The 15,578-nt window shown below is 43.2% G+C and overlaps 1 protein-coding gene across 2 annotated transcripts in view; it reads right to left on the reverse strand.

Annotated features, from left to right (window-relative positions):
• RSRC1 (arginine and serine rich coiled-coil 1) overlaps positions 1-15,578 on the reverse strand; it is a 505,347-nt gene that overhangs the window by 460,172 nt on the left and 29,597 nt on the right. For both annotated transcript variants that reach the window (XM_073578989.1, XM_073578990.1), the window contains 2 exons: positions 11,196-11,384; positions 8,891-9,004 (listed from right to left, as the gene is read on the reverse strand). In XM_073578989.1, the coding sequence (XP_073435090.1) occupies positions 8,891-9,004; positions 11,196-11,377 (296 nt within the window). In that variant the 5' untranslated portion in view covers positions 11,378-11,384. The remainder of the gene's footprint in view (positions 1-8,890; positions 9,005-11,195; positions 11,385-15,578) is intronic.

Genomic DNA, 15,578 nt, shown 5'->3' on the forward strand with positions numbered 1-15,578 from the left:
AGGTGTACGGTTGAATTTATTAAAAAAACAAGCACAAACACCATTACAGTGCCTGTCTGTAAGTCATTTATTCTTACTTAACATTTGCTTAAAGGGAAGGTGCCATCCAAAAAAAATTTTTTCAGCAATTGAAAAAATGTAAAGAATTAATGTTTACATTTTCTTAAAAAATATTATCATTTGTTTTTAATTTTGCAAAATATGAAAAATAATTTTAAAAAGTTTGGCATTTCCACTTCTTAACACTAGGGGGGAGCAGCTACAGAAATCTGTCACAAAAACCTATGACATCTAGGAACACAGTGAGCAGCCATTTTCACGGGGCCTGCAAAGTTACTGACTGTCTTTGCATGTAAAGTCTGGATCAGAACAGGTCATCAATCAGCAGAAATGTTTCCTGGATTTCTGTGGAGCAGACAAGCAGACGGTCCATCCATGTGTATAAAACACAGCACTCTATGTACAATCCCTGGCACCGAACAGGGCGCCCCCCACAGACCAGCACACTGCTCTCCTGAAATACTCTGTGCTGCTGTCACCCTGCTCCTTCCACCATACATCAGGCCCCTGTCGCCTCGCTTTCACACATCGCCAGGACAGGATCTGAGGAGAGGAATGGGGTCTTCGGTCACCGAGGATGGCAGGCAGGAAGGATTCTGGGAGCAGGGTGACAGCAGCACAGAGTATTTCAGGAGAGCAGTGTGCTGGTCTATGGGGGTCACAGAGGGAGATATATGGGGGAGGAGCAGGGTGACAGCAGCACAGAGTATTTCAGGAGAGCAGTGCGCTGGTCTATGGGGGTCACAGAGGGAGATATATGGGGAGGAGCAGGGTGACAGCAGCACAGAGTATTTCAGGAGAGCAGTGCGCTGGTCTATGGGGGTCACAGAGGGAGATATATGGGGGAGGAGCAGGGTGACAGCAGCACAGAGTATTTCAGGAGAGCAGTGCGCTGGTCTATGGGGGTCACAGAGGGAGATATACGGGGGAGGAGCAGGGTGACAGCACCACAGAAATCCAGGAAACATTTCTGCTGATTGATGGCCTGTTCTGATCCAGACTTTGCATGCAAAGACCCCATTCCCCTCCTCAGATCCTGTCCTGGCGATGTGTGAAAGCGAGGCGACAGGCGCAGTCCGGGGTGACACTGGGAAGCAGGCTGGGGGGGAATAGAGCCATACAGTAACGATAAAAATGAGACTCCTTTCTTCAGCTGCTTCACCAGCCCTCCCCTGACTGCACCTATTACCCCTGACCCGTGTGCAGGTGCTCAGCCAGAACCACCCTAGAATGTTTTTAGCAGATAATACTGCCATAGTGTTCTCACATAATACCGCCATATACTTCACACATAATGCCGCCATATAGTTCATACCACCATGTAGATCACACATAAAACCAGCAGAGTGACAGCAGCACAGAGTATTTCAGGAGAGCAGTATAACACGGGATAGGATTAGACACACGGCTCAGCAGACAGTATCACACAAGAGAGGATTAGATACACAGCTCAGCAGGCAGTATCACACAGGATAGGATTAGATACATGGCTCAGCAGACAGTATCACACAGGATAGGAATAGATACAAGGCTCAGCAGACAGCATCACACAGGATAGGATTAGATACACGGCTCAGCAGTCAGCATCACACAGGAGAGGATTAGATACATGGCTCAGCAGGCAGTATCCCACAGGGGAGGATTAGATACACGGTTCAGCAGTCAGCATCACACAGGATAGGATTAGATACACGGCTCAGCAGACAGCATCACACAGGATAGGATTAGATATACGGCTCAGCAGTCAGCATCACACAGGAGAGGATTAGATACACGGCTCAGCAGACAGTATCACACAGGAGAGGATTAGATACACAGCTCAGCAGACAGTATCACACAGGATAGGATTAGATACACAGCTCAGCAGACAGTATCACACAGGATAGGATTAGATACACGGCTCAGCAGTCAGCATCACACAGGAGAGGATTAGATACACGGCTCAGCAGACAGTATCACACAGGATAGGATTAGATACACAGCTCAGCAGACAGTATCACACAGGATAGGATTAGATACACGGCTCAGCAGTCAGCATCACACAGGAGAGGATTAGATACACGGCTCAGCAGACAGTATCACACAGGATAGGATTAGATACACAGCTCAGCAGACAGTATCACACAGGATAGGATTAGATACACGGCTCAGCAGTCAGCATCACACAGGAGAGGATTAGATACACGGCTCAGCAGGCAGTATCACACAGGGGAGGATTAGATACACGGTTCAGCAGTCAGCATCACACAGGATAGGATTAGATACACAGCTCAGCAGTCAGTATCACACAGGATAGGATTAGATACACGGCTCAGCAGACAGTATCGCACAGGAGAGGATTAGATACACAGCTCAGTAGTCAGCATCACACAGGATAGGATTAGATACACGGCTCAGCATGCAGCATCACATAGGGGAGGATTAGATACACGGCTCAGCAGGCAGTATCACAGGAGACAGTATTACAGATATGCCCACACTGGTGAAACTTCCAGCCCCCCCCCCAATTATACACTAGACTATGGGCTGTGTATATGTCACTGTCCTCCTCAGACAGCCATAAAAGCTCTCTTAAAAAGGAAGGTGTCAGATTACCGGAGATCACTGGGGCTGTGTGTGAGTGAGGAGGCGTAGACAGAGCAGGAGGACAGTGGAGCTGGAGCAGGAAGCACGGTGCAGAAAGTGGAGCTCAGCAGATAGCACTGGGCTACAGTAAAATGGCGCCCAGCCACACCTACAGCAGTGAATGGTGCAGCCCACAGGCGCGTGCCCAGTTCACTGCTAATGAGGCTGCAATGTGGGGTCGGGAACCGACCGCAGTCTCCTATGTCCAGGGACGGCCATATTTGCAGACTGTATGAGTCCTCCACAGATCTGCAAATCAAGATGGCAGCGCCCAGTGGCTACATTAAAACATTATTACAAACAAACCATAAATCCTGGCTAGTACATTTGCTGAAACAACATGTTTTGTTACTTACTGTTTTTGCAAATTATATAAAATTGCGGCACCTTCCCTTTAAAGTTCTTTTGCAAATTGGAAATATAGCAGCATAAACCTTTAAAGGGAATCTGTCACCCCTTTTTTGAGATATCATATAATGATATCATTCAATTGTGTGTCACATAAGGATTCTCTTAGTACTTTTGCTTCCCCCTGACCCCGCACCTTTCATGCATAAATACCTTTTTTATATCGGTTCAGATGTATGTAAACTGCCATGGTCCGGTCCGATGGGCGGGTCTTATTTACCTGCTCCCCCCCCTCCCTGTCTTGCTCTACACAAGAAGAAATGCACAGAGCAAGACAGGGAGGGGGGGGAGCAGGTGAATAAGCCCCACCCAGCGGACCGGACAGCGGCAGTTTACATACATCTGAACCGATATAAAAAAGGTATTTATGCATGAAAGGTGCGGGGCCAGGGGGAAGCAAAAGTACTAAGAGAATCCTTATGTGACACACAATAGAATATCATCATTATATGATATCTCAAAAAAAGGAGTGACAGATTCCCTTTAAGGGCTAGCTGCAGGGAAACATCCCCACAATGTGATGCTATAGCCACGCGGCAATAAAGGGATTTTTTTTGTGATGGACACACTGTTTGCAAATAAAGCAAAAAAAAAATCTTTCCGGTTGAGTTCAGTATCCCATATGCTTTTGGTCTACCGTAGTCACGAAAGTATTACAATATCTTAATGTCACTGCAGTCGATTATAGGCTGACCTCTCTCCCTCACTTCTGCAGTGGTCATTGGTACATGTATATTAACCCCTTCCTAACTAGGCAATTTTTAGTTTTATGCACATTTTTTTCTACCCCTCTTCCAAGCGCCATGACTTTTTTTTATTATTTTTCTATTGACACAGCTACATAACGGTTTATTTGTTTGCAGGATGAGTTGTAGTTTTCAATGACGCCATTCATTTTACTATATAATGTACTGAAAAACAGGAAAGACTCCAACTGTGACTTAACCCTTTAACGTCCAACGACAGACATAGTCCGTCTTTGGACGCCTCCCCGTGTTTGGTGCGTGCTCCAGTGATGAACCTGCACCTTTTCCGGGACACGACAGCTGATCTGATCAGGTGACAGATGCCCGAAACAGCAGCGAGTGAAACTGTGACTCACCTGTGGCTGTTACCATGTTAAATGCCACTGTTAAAGTCTGACAGCAGCATTTAACATGCACGCGCAGGAAGCGCGTTGTTACCTCCTCCCATCAGCGCCCGGGTCACATGACCGCGGGTCACCATAACAACGGGGTCAGTAGAAGCCCCCTGTGGTCGTCATTCCTGGATTGCTATGAGCGCCGCCTGGTGGCCGGCACTCATAGCAAGTGACATATTTGCTACATAGAGCAGGGCTGCAGCCATGCTGTATGTAGCAGAGGCGATTGGACAACTTCAGCTTCAAGTTTCCTATGGAGACTACTGAAGTAAAAAAAAATGTTTTTAAAAACATTAATAAAAAAATATAAACGTTCAAATCATCCCCCTTTCGCCTCATTCAAAATAAAACAATAAAAAAAAATCAAATATACACATATTTGGCATTTTAACGTTCAGATTCGCCAGATCAAAATATAATCAATATATAAAAAGAATTAATCTAATCGGTAAACGGCATAGCGATAAAAAAATTTGAAAATTCAGAATTACGTTTTTATTGGTCGCTGCAACACTGCAATAAAATGCAATAACAGGCGACCAAAAGAACTTATCTGCACCAAAATGTTATCAATAGACACATCAGATCTGCATGCAAAAAATAAGCCCTCACCCAGCCCCGGATCCCTAAAAATGGAGATTTTTTTTTTTTTTTTTACAAATTTAGGAATTTTTTTTCACCACTTAGATAAAAAAAGAACCTAGACATGTTTGATGTCTATGAACTCGTAATGACCTAGGGAATCAGAATAGCAGGTCAGTTTTAGCATTTAGTGAACCTAGTAAAAAAGTAAAACAAAAAACAAGTATGGGATTCCACTTTTTTTGCAATTTCACCATACTTGGAATTTTTTCCCTGTTTTCGGTTAAATGAAATGGTAAAACCAATGGTGTCTTTCAAAAGTACAACTCGTCCCGCAAAAAACAAGCCCTCACATGGCCATTTTGACCAAAAAATAAAAAGTTATGGCTCTGGGAAGAATGGGAGCAAAAAATGAAAAGGGGTTAAGGGGTTAATGACAGTGATAGAAATGTCTGATTATCAAAATATAAAATTATATAATCCAATTGGTAAACAGCATAATGAGAAAAAAATCCAAAACACCAGAATTAAGTTTTTTTGGCTGCCGCAACTCTGCATTGAAATGTAATAAGAGGCGATCAAAACATCACATCCATCCTTATATGGTTTCAGTACAAACATCAGCTCAAAAAATAAGCCCTCAAGCAGCCACATATGCCAAAAAATACAAGTGTCCCATGACGATCTCCCGTGTAGAGCTGTCACATCGGGGAGATGTGATCGCGCTACATGGCTCCAGGGACATAGTGACAGGAGGCGATCATCCCGCAGTGGATCACTCCGCCGCCTAGAGGTCACCTGAGTTAGTCCTGTCACTTGCGGCACCACTGCGTGAGAGATTATCACGCAGCGGTAGTGCCGTACAGTGAGAGCACGAACTCCGATGAACTACACTGCAGGAGTATTATCTATGGTCAGTGTGTCATCGGAGGCCATGTAGAGCGGTCACAACTCCCGATGTGATAGATCTACACGGGAGATAGTCGTGGGACACTTGTTATTAAGTGGATTACATCGGAACAGGGAGTATTTGTGTTGGTTTATTATTTTATTTTTTTACAGGTGATCGAGGGCGTCGCATGGATTAGGAGTATAATAAATATGGCAAACTGTTGTGTTTTATTTCATTAAAATACTTTATTCTGGCTGTGTTTTTATTTAACATGTAACAACTATAGGATTAGTAATGGATAGGTGTCTTATAGACACCTCTGCATTACTAAGCCGTGGGCTTGATGTCACCTTACAATACAAAGGGCAAGTGGGAAGAGAGACGCTAAGTGCCGGAATTGGTGCATCTTAGGCTAGGTTCACATTTGCGTATGGAGGAAATACAGACGTCTGCAGACTTCCTCCATGAAGCTCCACCCACGGTCGCACCTCCTCCGGTCAGCTCCGCCTACTTCTGCATGCGGCCTGCGCACCCTATCTTTAACATTGGGTACGCAGGTCGTGTGGATGTATGCGGATGCCTCCACATGACCTAATCAGAAGCACATTAAGTAGAATGAGGTGTACTCTGGTTGGAATTCAACTGACACTGGAACGGAATGGCTGTCAGACATGTAGAGAAGCTGATTTTTATTAAACTGCGCAGTGGTCTCTTACGTTTTGCCACAGCGCTATCTATATATATATTAGACAAACACATATATATATATATATATATATATATATATATATATATATATATATATACACTCACTGGCCACTTTATTAGGTACACCATGCTAGTAACGGGTTGGACCCCCTTTTGCCTTCAGAACTGCCTCAATTCTTCGTGGCAGAGATTCAACAAGGTGCTGGAAGCATTCCTCAGAGATTTTGGACCATATTGACATGATGGCATCACACAGTTGGCGCAGATTTGTCGGCTGCACATCCCTGATGCGAATCTCCCGTTCCACCACATCCCAAAGATGCTCTATTGGATTGAGATCTGGTGACTGAGGAGGCCATTTGAGTACAGTAAACTCATTGTCATGTTCAAGAAACCAATCTGAGATGATTCGAGCTTTATGACATGGCGCATTATCCTGCTGAAAGTAGCCATCAGATGTTGGGTACATTGTGGTCATAAAGGGATGGACATGGTCAGCAACAATACTCAGGTAGGCTGTGGCGTTGCAACGATGCTCAATTGGTACCAAGGGGCCCAAAGAGTGCCAAGAAAAAATTCCCCACACCATGACACCACCACCACCAGCCTGAACCGTTGATACAAGGCAGGATGGATCCATGCTTTCATGTTGTTTACGCCAAATTCTGACCCTACCATCCGAATGTCGCAGCAGAAATCGAGACTCATCAGACCAGGCAACGTTTTTCCAATCTTCTACTGTCCAATTTCGATGAGCTTGTGCAAATTGTAGCCTCAGTTTCCTGTTCTTAGCTGAGAGGAGTGGTACCCGGTGTGGTCTTCTGCTGCTGTAGCCCATCTGCCTCAAAGTTCGACGCACTGTGCGTTCAGAGATGCTCTTCTGCCTACCTTGGTTGTAACGGGTGGCAATTTGAGTCACTGTTGCCTTTCTATCAGCTCGAACCAGTCTGCCCATTCTCCTCTGACCTCTGGCATCAACATGACATTTCCGGCCACAGAACTGCCGCTCACTGGATTTTTTTTCTTTTTCGGTCCATTCTCTGTAAACCCTAGAGATGGTTGTGCGTGAAAATCCCAGTAGATCAGCAGTTTCTGAAATACTCAGACCAGCCCTTCTGGCACCAACAATCATGCCACGTTCAAAGGCACTCAAATCACCTTTCTTCCCCATACTGATGCTCGGTTTGAACTGCAGGAGATTGTCTTGACCATGTCTACATGCCTAAATGCACTGAGTTGCCGCCATGTGATTGGCTGATTAGAAATTAAGTCTTAACACACAGTTGGACAGGTGTACCTAATAAAGTGGCCAGTGAGTGTATATATACACACACACACACATGCACACACATATACAGTATATATTATATATATATATATATATATATATATATATATATATATATATATATATATATATATATAATTATATAAAGCTCAATGTGGGTGTGTGTATGTATGTATGTCCGGGATTGGCATCCGCACCGTCGCAGCTACAGCCACAGAATTTGGCACAGTCACATGCCTGGACCCCGAGAGCGTCATAGGCTATGTTGTGAGGCGAAATTTTAACCCCACGCGTTCCAATTCACCAAACAATTTTGCCCCTATCTACATAATGGGGAAAAGGTGTGTGTGTGTGTACAAGCCCCGCCCCTCATTATGATGTCATAATGCTTGCCATGGCGACGCTAATGTCATAATAGGTTGCAATGGCGAAGATGCTGTCACAATGGTTGCCATGGTGACGATGATGTCTTAATAGGTTGCAATGGTGATGGTTATGTCATAACGGTTGCCATGGTGATGATGTCATAATGGGTATATGGGCACGGGACTATGGGATGGAGGATGTGTGATGGGTATATGGGCACTGGACTATGAAAAAAAAAAAAGGGAAATTGCACTTTTTTGCTATTTCACCGCACTTGGAATTTTTTTTCCTGTTTTCAAGTACACTACATGGCAAAAATTAATGGTGTCATTCAGAAGTATAATTCATCCCACAAAATACAAGCCCTCATATGGTTAGGTTGCAGGAAAAGGAGGAAAAAACGAAAAAAAAAAAAAAAAGGAAATGAGCCTGGGGTTGAAGGGGTAAAAAAAAAAAAAAACACTACTAAAAAATAAGTAAATAAATACAATTTGGTTTGTGTGATTATCTTCTAAGACCCGTGACTTTTTTTTTCCTCTCTCTGGAATATACACTATATTTCACTACATAGAAACCGTACAAGCTATCAGACGCTTACCGTACCATTTTTGTATGTCATAAATTTAGCTTACTTGACCGGATTGACCACACATTTCTGCCTCTAACAATTTGACTTAGGTCTATCCAGTGGGTATAAAAATATATTTCTGGAGTTATAAATGAAAAATGTTAGTATACATTATCATTCAATTATCTAATATCCAAATAAGCCATTTCATAGTTTGGGTAAAATACAGGGAAATCCACAAGAGAAGAATACCTTGATCTTCTAGACCTGTGGGCTTTACGTGATTTAACTCTGTCTCTGGACCTGCTGGAGCTACGTCTCCTTCTTGAATTGTATGACGACTCACTGCTAGAACGGTGCCTGCGTCTAAAAACAAGTATTAGTGAATTATCCTGGCAAGATGAATCAAAACTAAGCAATTATTACCAAGCATACAGTCATGGCCAAAAGTTTTGAGAATGACACAAATATTATATTTTCACATGATCTGCTGGCCTCTGGTTTTTATGTGTGTTTGTCAGATGTTTTTATCACATACAGAAATATAATTGTAATCATATTATGAGTAGCAAAAGGTTATATTGACAGAATGAGTTAATGCAGCAAGTCAATATTTGCAGTGTTGACCCTTCTTCTTCAGGACCTCTGCAATTCTCCCTGGCATGCTCTCAATCAACTTCTGGATCAAATCCTGACTGATAGCAGTCCATTCTTGCAAAATCAATGCTTTTATTTTGTCTGAATTTGAAGGTTTTTGTTTGTCCACCCGTCTCTTGATGATTGACCACAAGTTCTCAATGGGATTAAGATCTGGGGAGTTTCCAGGCCATGGTCCCAAAATCTCTATGTTTTGTTCCCTGAGCCATTTAGTTATCACCTTTGCTTTATGACAAGGTGCTCCATCATGTTGAAAAAGGCATTGTTGATCGCCAAACTGCTCTTGGACGGTTGGGAGAAGTTGCTCTCAGGGACATTCTGGTACCATTCTTTATTCATGGCTGTGTTTTTAGGCAAGACTGAGAGAGAGCCCATTCCCTTGGCTGAGAAGCAACCCCACACATGAATGGTTTCAGGATGCTTGACAGTTGGCATGAGACAAGACTGGTGGTAGCGCTCACCTGGTCTTCTCCGAATAAGCCGTTTTCCAGATGTCCCAAACAATTGATAAGGGGATTCATCAGAGAAAATGACTTTACCCCAGTCCTCAGCAGTCCACTCCCTGTACCTCTTGCAGAATATCAGTCTGTCCATCCATGATGTTTTTCCTGGAGAGAAGTGGCTTCTTTGCTGCCCTCCTTGAGACCAGGCCTTGCTCCAAGAGTCTCCGCCTCACAGCACGTGCAGATGCACTCACACCTGCCTGCTGCCATTCCTGAGCAAGCTCTGCACTGCTGGTAGCCCGATCCCGCAGGTGAAACACTTTTAAGAGACGGTCCTGGCGCTTGCTGGTCTTTCTTGGACGCCCTGGAGCCTTTTTGGCAACAAGGGAACCTCTCTCCTTGAAGTTCTTGATGATGCAATAGATTGTTGACTGAGGTGCAATCTTTCTAGCTGCGATACTCTTCCCTGTTAGGCCATTTTTGTGCAGTGCAATGATGACTGTACATGTTTCTTTAGAGATAACCATGGTTAACAGAAGAGAAACAATGATGCCAAGCACCAGCCTCCTTTTAAATTGTCCAGTGGTGTCATTCTTACTTAATCATGACAGATTGACCTCCAGCCCTGTCCTCATCAACACCCACACCTGTGTTAATGGAGCAATCACTGAAACGATGTTAGCTGGTCCTTTTAAGGCAGGGCTGCAATGATGTTGAAATGTGTTTTGGGGGATAAAGTTCATTTTCTAGGCAAATATTAACTTTGCAAGTAATTGCTGTTAAGCTGATCACTCTTTATAACATTCTGGAGTATATGCAAATTGCCATTAGAAAAAATGAAGCAGTAGACTTTGTAAAAATTAATATTTGTGTCATTCTCAAAACTTTTGGCCATGACTGTACACAACATACTACACCATGTTAGGGCTATGGTACGGTGTCCAGAAACATAAATCTAGAGTTGATCAAAACTGACGTTGCATAGGAGCCAAGCCGCAGTTCTCAACAACGGCAACTACAAAACAAACAGAGCTGCGCTGTTCTGGTTCTCTTCTCCATTCACATTTGGCCAGACCCAAAAACAGCTTATCAGTGGAGGGGGAGGGGTGCCTAGTACTGGACCCCACTAATATAATATTGATGACTTATCTAAAGGATACCAGTAACCCCTTTTAAGATTTTGTTCATCTATAAGAAGCAAAAACAATACTAATGATTGGAATTTTAGCAAAATATCCTTAACCTCAGGGTGTCTTCATATGACACATTCAACTTTGCTTAAATCTCAACGCAAATAGTATATCAAATTTTGGGACGGGTTGTCATTTTCTACCTTTTGTTACCTTCTTGCTTTACATAAATCTAGTCCATATAGGCTGCTTTTGGACATGAAAGGGTCACAGAAGCCTAAGCTCATGGGGCCTAGCTAAACATAATCATATTATAAAGTAACTAACCTTTTGTCGTAAGAGTGTGAACTAGAGTATGCTTCTCGTGAGCGAGACCTGGATCGCTTTCCTGATTTCTTATGGCGGCGTGTTTGGCCATCTGATGAGCTACTGGAGGAGGAGCGCCTGCGATGCTTCTTCTTTTTGCGGGTCCTAGTATTCTCCTCTGAATCTGAAGAATGCCGACCCATTATGGAACTTCAGGGAAGAAAACAAAGGCACAAGTTAAACTTTTGCATTGACAACCTACAAGTACTTCTCACTAAATTAGAATATCATCAAAAAGTTAATTTATTTCAGTTCTTCAATACAAAAAGTGAAATCATATTATACAGTGGGTACGGAAAGTACTCAGACCCTTTTAAATTTTTCACTCCGTTTCATTGCAGCCATTTGATAAATTCAAAAAAATTCATTTTTTTCACATTAATGTACACTCTGCACCCCATCTTGACTGAAAAAAAAATGTAGAAATTTTTGCAAATTTATTAAAAAAGGAAAACTGCAATATCACATGGTCATAAGTATTCAGACCCTTTGCTCAGACCCTCATATTTAAGTCACATGCTGTCCATTTCTTTGTGATCCTCCTTAAGATGGTTCTACTCCTTCACTTGAGTCCAGCTGTTTAATTAAACTGATAGGACTTGATTTGGAAAGGCACACACCTGTCTATATAAGACCTCACAGCTCACAGCGCATGTCAGACCAAATGAGAATCATGAGGTCAAAGGAACTGGCCAATTCGCTCAGAGACAGTATTGTGGCAAGGCACAAATCTGGCCAAGATTACAAAAGAATTTCTGCAGTACTCAAGGTTCCTAAGAGCACAGTGGCCTCCATAATCCTTAAATGGAAGAAGTTTGGAACCACTGAGCAATCGTGGGAGAAGAGCCTTGGTGAGAGAGGTAAAGAAGAACCCCAAGATCACTGTGGCTGAGATCCACAGATGCAGCAGGGAGATGGGAGAATATTTCACAAAGACAACTATCACTGCAGTCCTCTACCAGTCAGGCTTTTATGGCAGAGTGGCCGGATGGAAGCCTCTCGTCAGTGCCAGACATATGAAAGTCCCGCATAGAGTTTGCTAAAAAAACACATGAAGGACTCCCAGACTATGAGAAATAAGATTCTCTGGTCTGATGAGACGAACATAGAACTTTTTGGTGATAATTCTAAGCGATATGTGTGGAGAAAACCAGGCACTGCTCATCACCTGCCCAATACAATCCCAACAAAGAAACATGGTGGTGGCAGCATCATGCTATGGGGGTGTTTTTCAGCTGCAGGGACAGGACGACTGGTTGCAATTGAAGGAAACATGAATGCGACCAAGTACAGCGATATCCTGGATAAATACCTCTTCCAGTGTGCTTTGGACCTCAGACTTGGTTGAAGGTTCACCTTCCAACAAGACAACAACCCTAAGTACACAGCTAAAATAACAAAGGAGTGGCTTCAGAACAACTCTGTGACCATTCTTGGATAGTAACATAGTATTTAAGGTTGAAGGGAGATGTTAAGTCCATCTAGTTCAACCCATAGCCTAACATGTTGATCCAGAGGAAGGCAAAAAAAAACATGCAGCAAACACGAAGCTCCACATTGGGAAAAAAAATCCTTCAGGACTCCACATACGGCAATCAGACTAGTTCCATGGATCAACGTCCTATCAAGGAACCTAGTATATATACCCTGTTACATCATACTTTTTTAAGAAAGGCATCCAGTCCCTTCTTAAATTTTAGTAGTGAATCATTCATTACAACATACGGCAGAGAGTTCCATAGTCTCACTGCTCTTGCAGAAAAGAATCTGTGTCCGTGATTATGATTAAAATTTCTTTCCTCCAGACGTAGAGGATGCCCCCTTGTCACAGGTCTAAGAGTAAAAAAGATCATTAGAAAGGTCTTTGTACCGTCTCCTCATATATTTATACATTATAATAAGATCACCCCTAAGCCTTCATTTTTCCAAATGAAATAACTCCACGTGTAATAACCTGTCTTGGTATTGCCGCCCCCCCGGTAATTTAATTACTTTGGTCGCTCTTTTCTGCACCCGCTGTAATTCAGCTATGTCATTCATATACACCGGAGACCAGAACAGTACACAGTATTCTAAGTGTGGTCGCACTAGTGACTTACATAGAGGTAAAATTATGTTCTCCTCATGATACAGGAAAGATGTATATCTTTGGATTAAATGCCTGCAAATTCTTCATGGAAAACACAGGGACTGATGTGTTATGATGTGGGGTACCACAGGGCTCTGTCCTGGGCCCTGTATTGTTCAACATCTTTATCAACGATTTAGATGAAGGAATTGAGGGTAAACTGATTAAATTTGCTGATGACACAAAGCTAGGAGGGATAGCTAATACTAGAGAAGAGAGAGAGAGGATTCAAAAAGATTTAAATAAACTGGAGAAGTGGGCAGTAACTAACAGAATGGTTTTTAACAGGGAGAAATGCAAAGTACTACATCTGGGCAATAAAAATGAAAAAAGCATATATAGAATGGGAGGAATAGGGCTAAGTGACAGCACATGTGAAAAAGACTTGGGTATACTAATAGATCACAGACTGAATATGAGTCAACAGTGTGATGCAGCAGCAAAAAAGGCAAATGCAGTTCTAGGATGTATTAACAGAAGCATACAGTCTAGATCACGTGAAGTCATTATTTCCCTCTACTCCTCTTTGGTCAGACCTCATCTGGAATATTGTGTCCAGTTTTGGGCACCACATTTTAAAAAAGACATCAACAAACTGGAGCAAGTTCAGAAAAGAGCGACCAGAATGGTGACCGGTCTGCAAACCCTGTCTTATGAGGAAAGGTTGCAGGATTTGGGAATGTTTAGTTTGCAAAAGAGAAGACTGAGAGGAGACTTAATTGCTGTCTACAAATATCTAAAGGGCTGTCACATTGTAGAAGGATCAACTTTATTCTCATTTGCACAAGGAAAGACTAGAAGCAATGGGATGAAACTGAATGGGAGGAGACACAGATTAGATATTAGAAAAAACTTTTTGACAGTTAGAGTGATCAATGAGTGGAACAGGCTGCCACGAGAAGTGGCGAGTTCTCCTTCAATGGAAGTCTTCAAACAGAGGCTGGACAGACATCTGACTGGGATGATTTAGCGAATCCTGCTTTGAGCAGGGGGTTGGACCAGATGGCCCAGGAGGTCCCTTCCAACTCTACGATTCTATGATTCTATGAATGGGTCACCGAGGAGAGCAGGTCCAGGTAAGAGTTTTTTGTGTCAGTTAAAATCTGCCAGAAAGGCGGAAAAGGGGATCCGTTCCTAACTGATGTGAACGGATGCCACCGCGCCGAATGAAGAATTTTTAAAGGAACCGCAGGCGAGAGAGAAGGAATTTTTTTGCCACCGCCAGAAAGGATTTCAGGGTTAAATTCCCCTGACTTCCTTTCTCCGGGCATGCGCACAGTAAAATGCGGATCCTACAGCAAAAAAAACCTTGCAGGGTCCGTCCAGGCATGCCAGCGGACGCAAACATTTTGGCGGATCCGCAAAAAAACGGATCCAACGGATGGCCATCCGTCAAGATCCGACAGTAATGCAACTCAATGGGTAAAAAAACGTATCCGCCAAAAAAAATGGCGGATCTGTTTTTTTAAAAAACTGGCGGATTTTGACTGATGGTCAAAAACGGAAGTGTGAAACAGGCCTAAGCAACAGAAAACTAGAGAGGTTGGTACCTAAGCAGATTGCAGACCCCTGATCCTATCCACACAACTAGCAGTAGCCGTGGAGTGTACCTACGATGATCCTAGACGCCTCGGCACAGCCGGAGAGCTAACTAAGGCTAAAGCAAGAAAGGGGAAAAATAAACTTCCCCAGAGCAGACCCCAAAGGAATAGATAGACCCCAAACATATACTGTCGGTGAGACAAGATGAAAACACAAACACAGGCAGGAAAACAGACTGAGCAAATGATGGGGCCAACACTGACTAGACAGGACAGGAAAGGAAAGACGCTGTCTGCAATCACTCAAAAAACCCTGCAAAAAGTCCAACACGTCTAATGCAAAAAACACTGAAGTCACAAGACTTTTCCCCCCACTATATCAGCACTCTGATATATTCTGAAAGCAGAGCAAAAAGAGACCAATCTAACAGGGGATAAAACAAACTGGCACAAGCAGTAACATATGGGCGGTGATTCAGCACAGCTCCAGCCGGAGCTGCCTGACCTGCACCAAGAAGAGATAGACAAAACCAGATCAAATGCAAACAGAATAGCAAATAAACCACTTAGCAGAACATGCAGGGACAGAGCTGGAGAAATCAGACCTCAGGAGGAACAGGAACCAAATCACCAGCAGGGATAGAGGGAGTCGGCTGTCTCAAATCCCAATCTGAA

The sequence above is a fragment of the Dendrobates tinctorius genome, unplaced genomic scaffold (assembly GCF_039654945.1).
Source record: "Dendrobates tinctorius isolate UK_male_01 unplaced genomic scaffold, ASM3965494v1 ptg000060l, whole genome shotgun sequence".
NCBI lineage: Eukaryota > Metazoa > Chordata > Amphibia > Anura > Dendrobatidae > Dendrobates > Dendrobates tinctorius.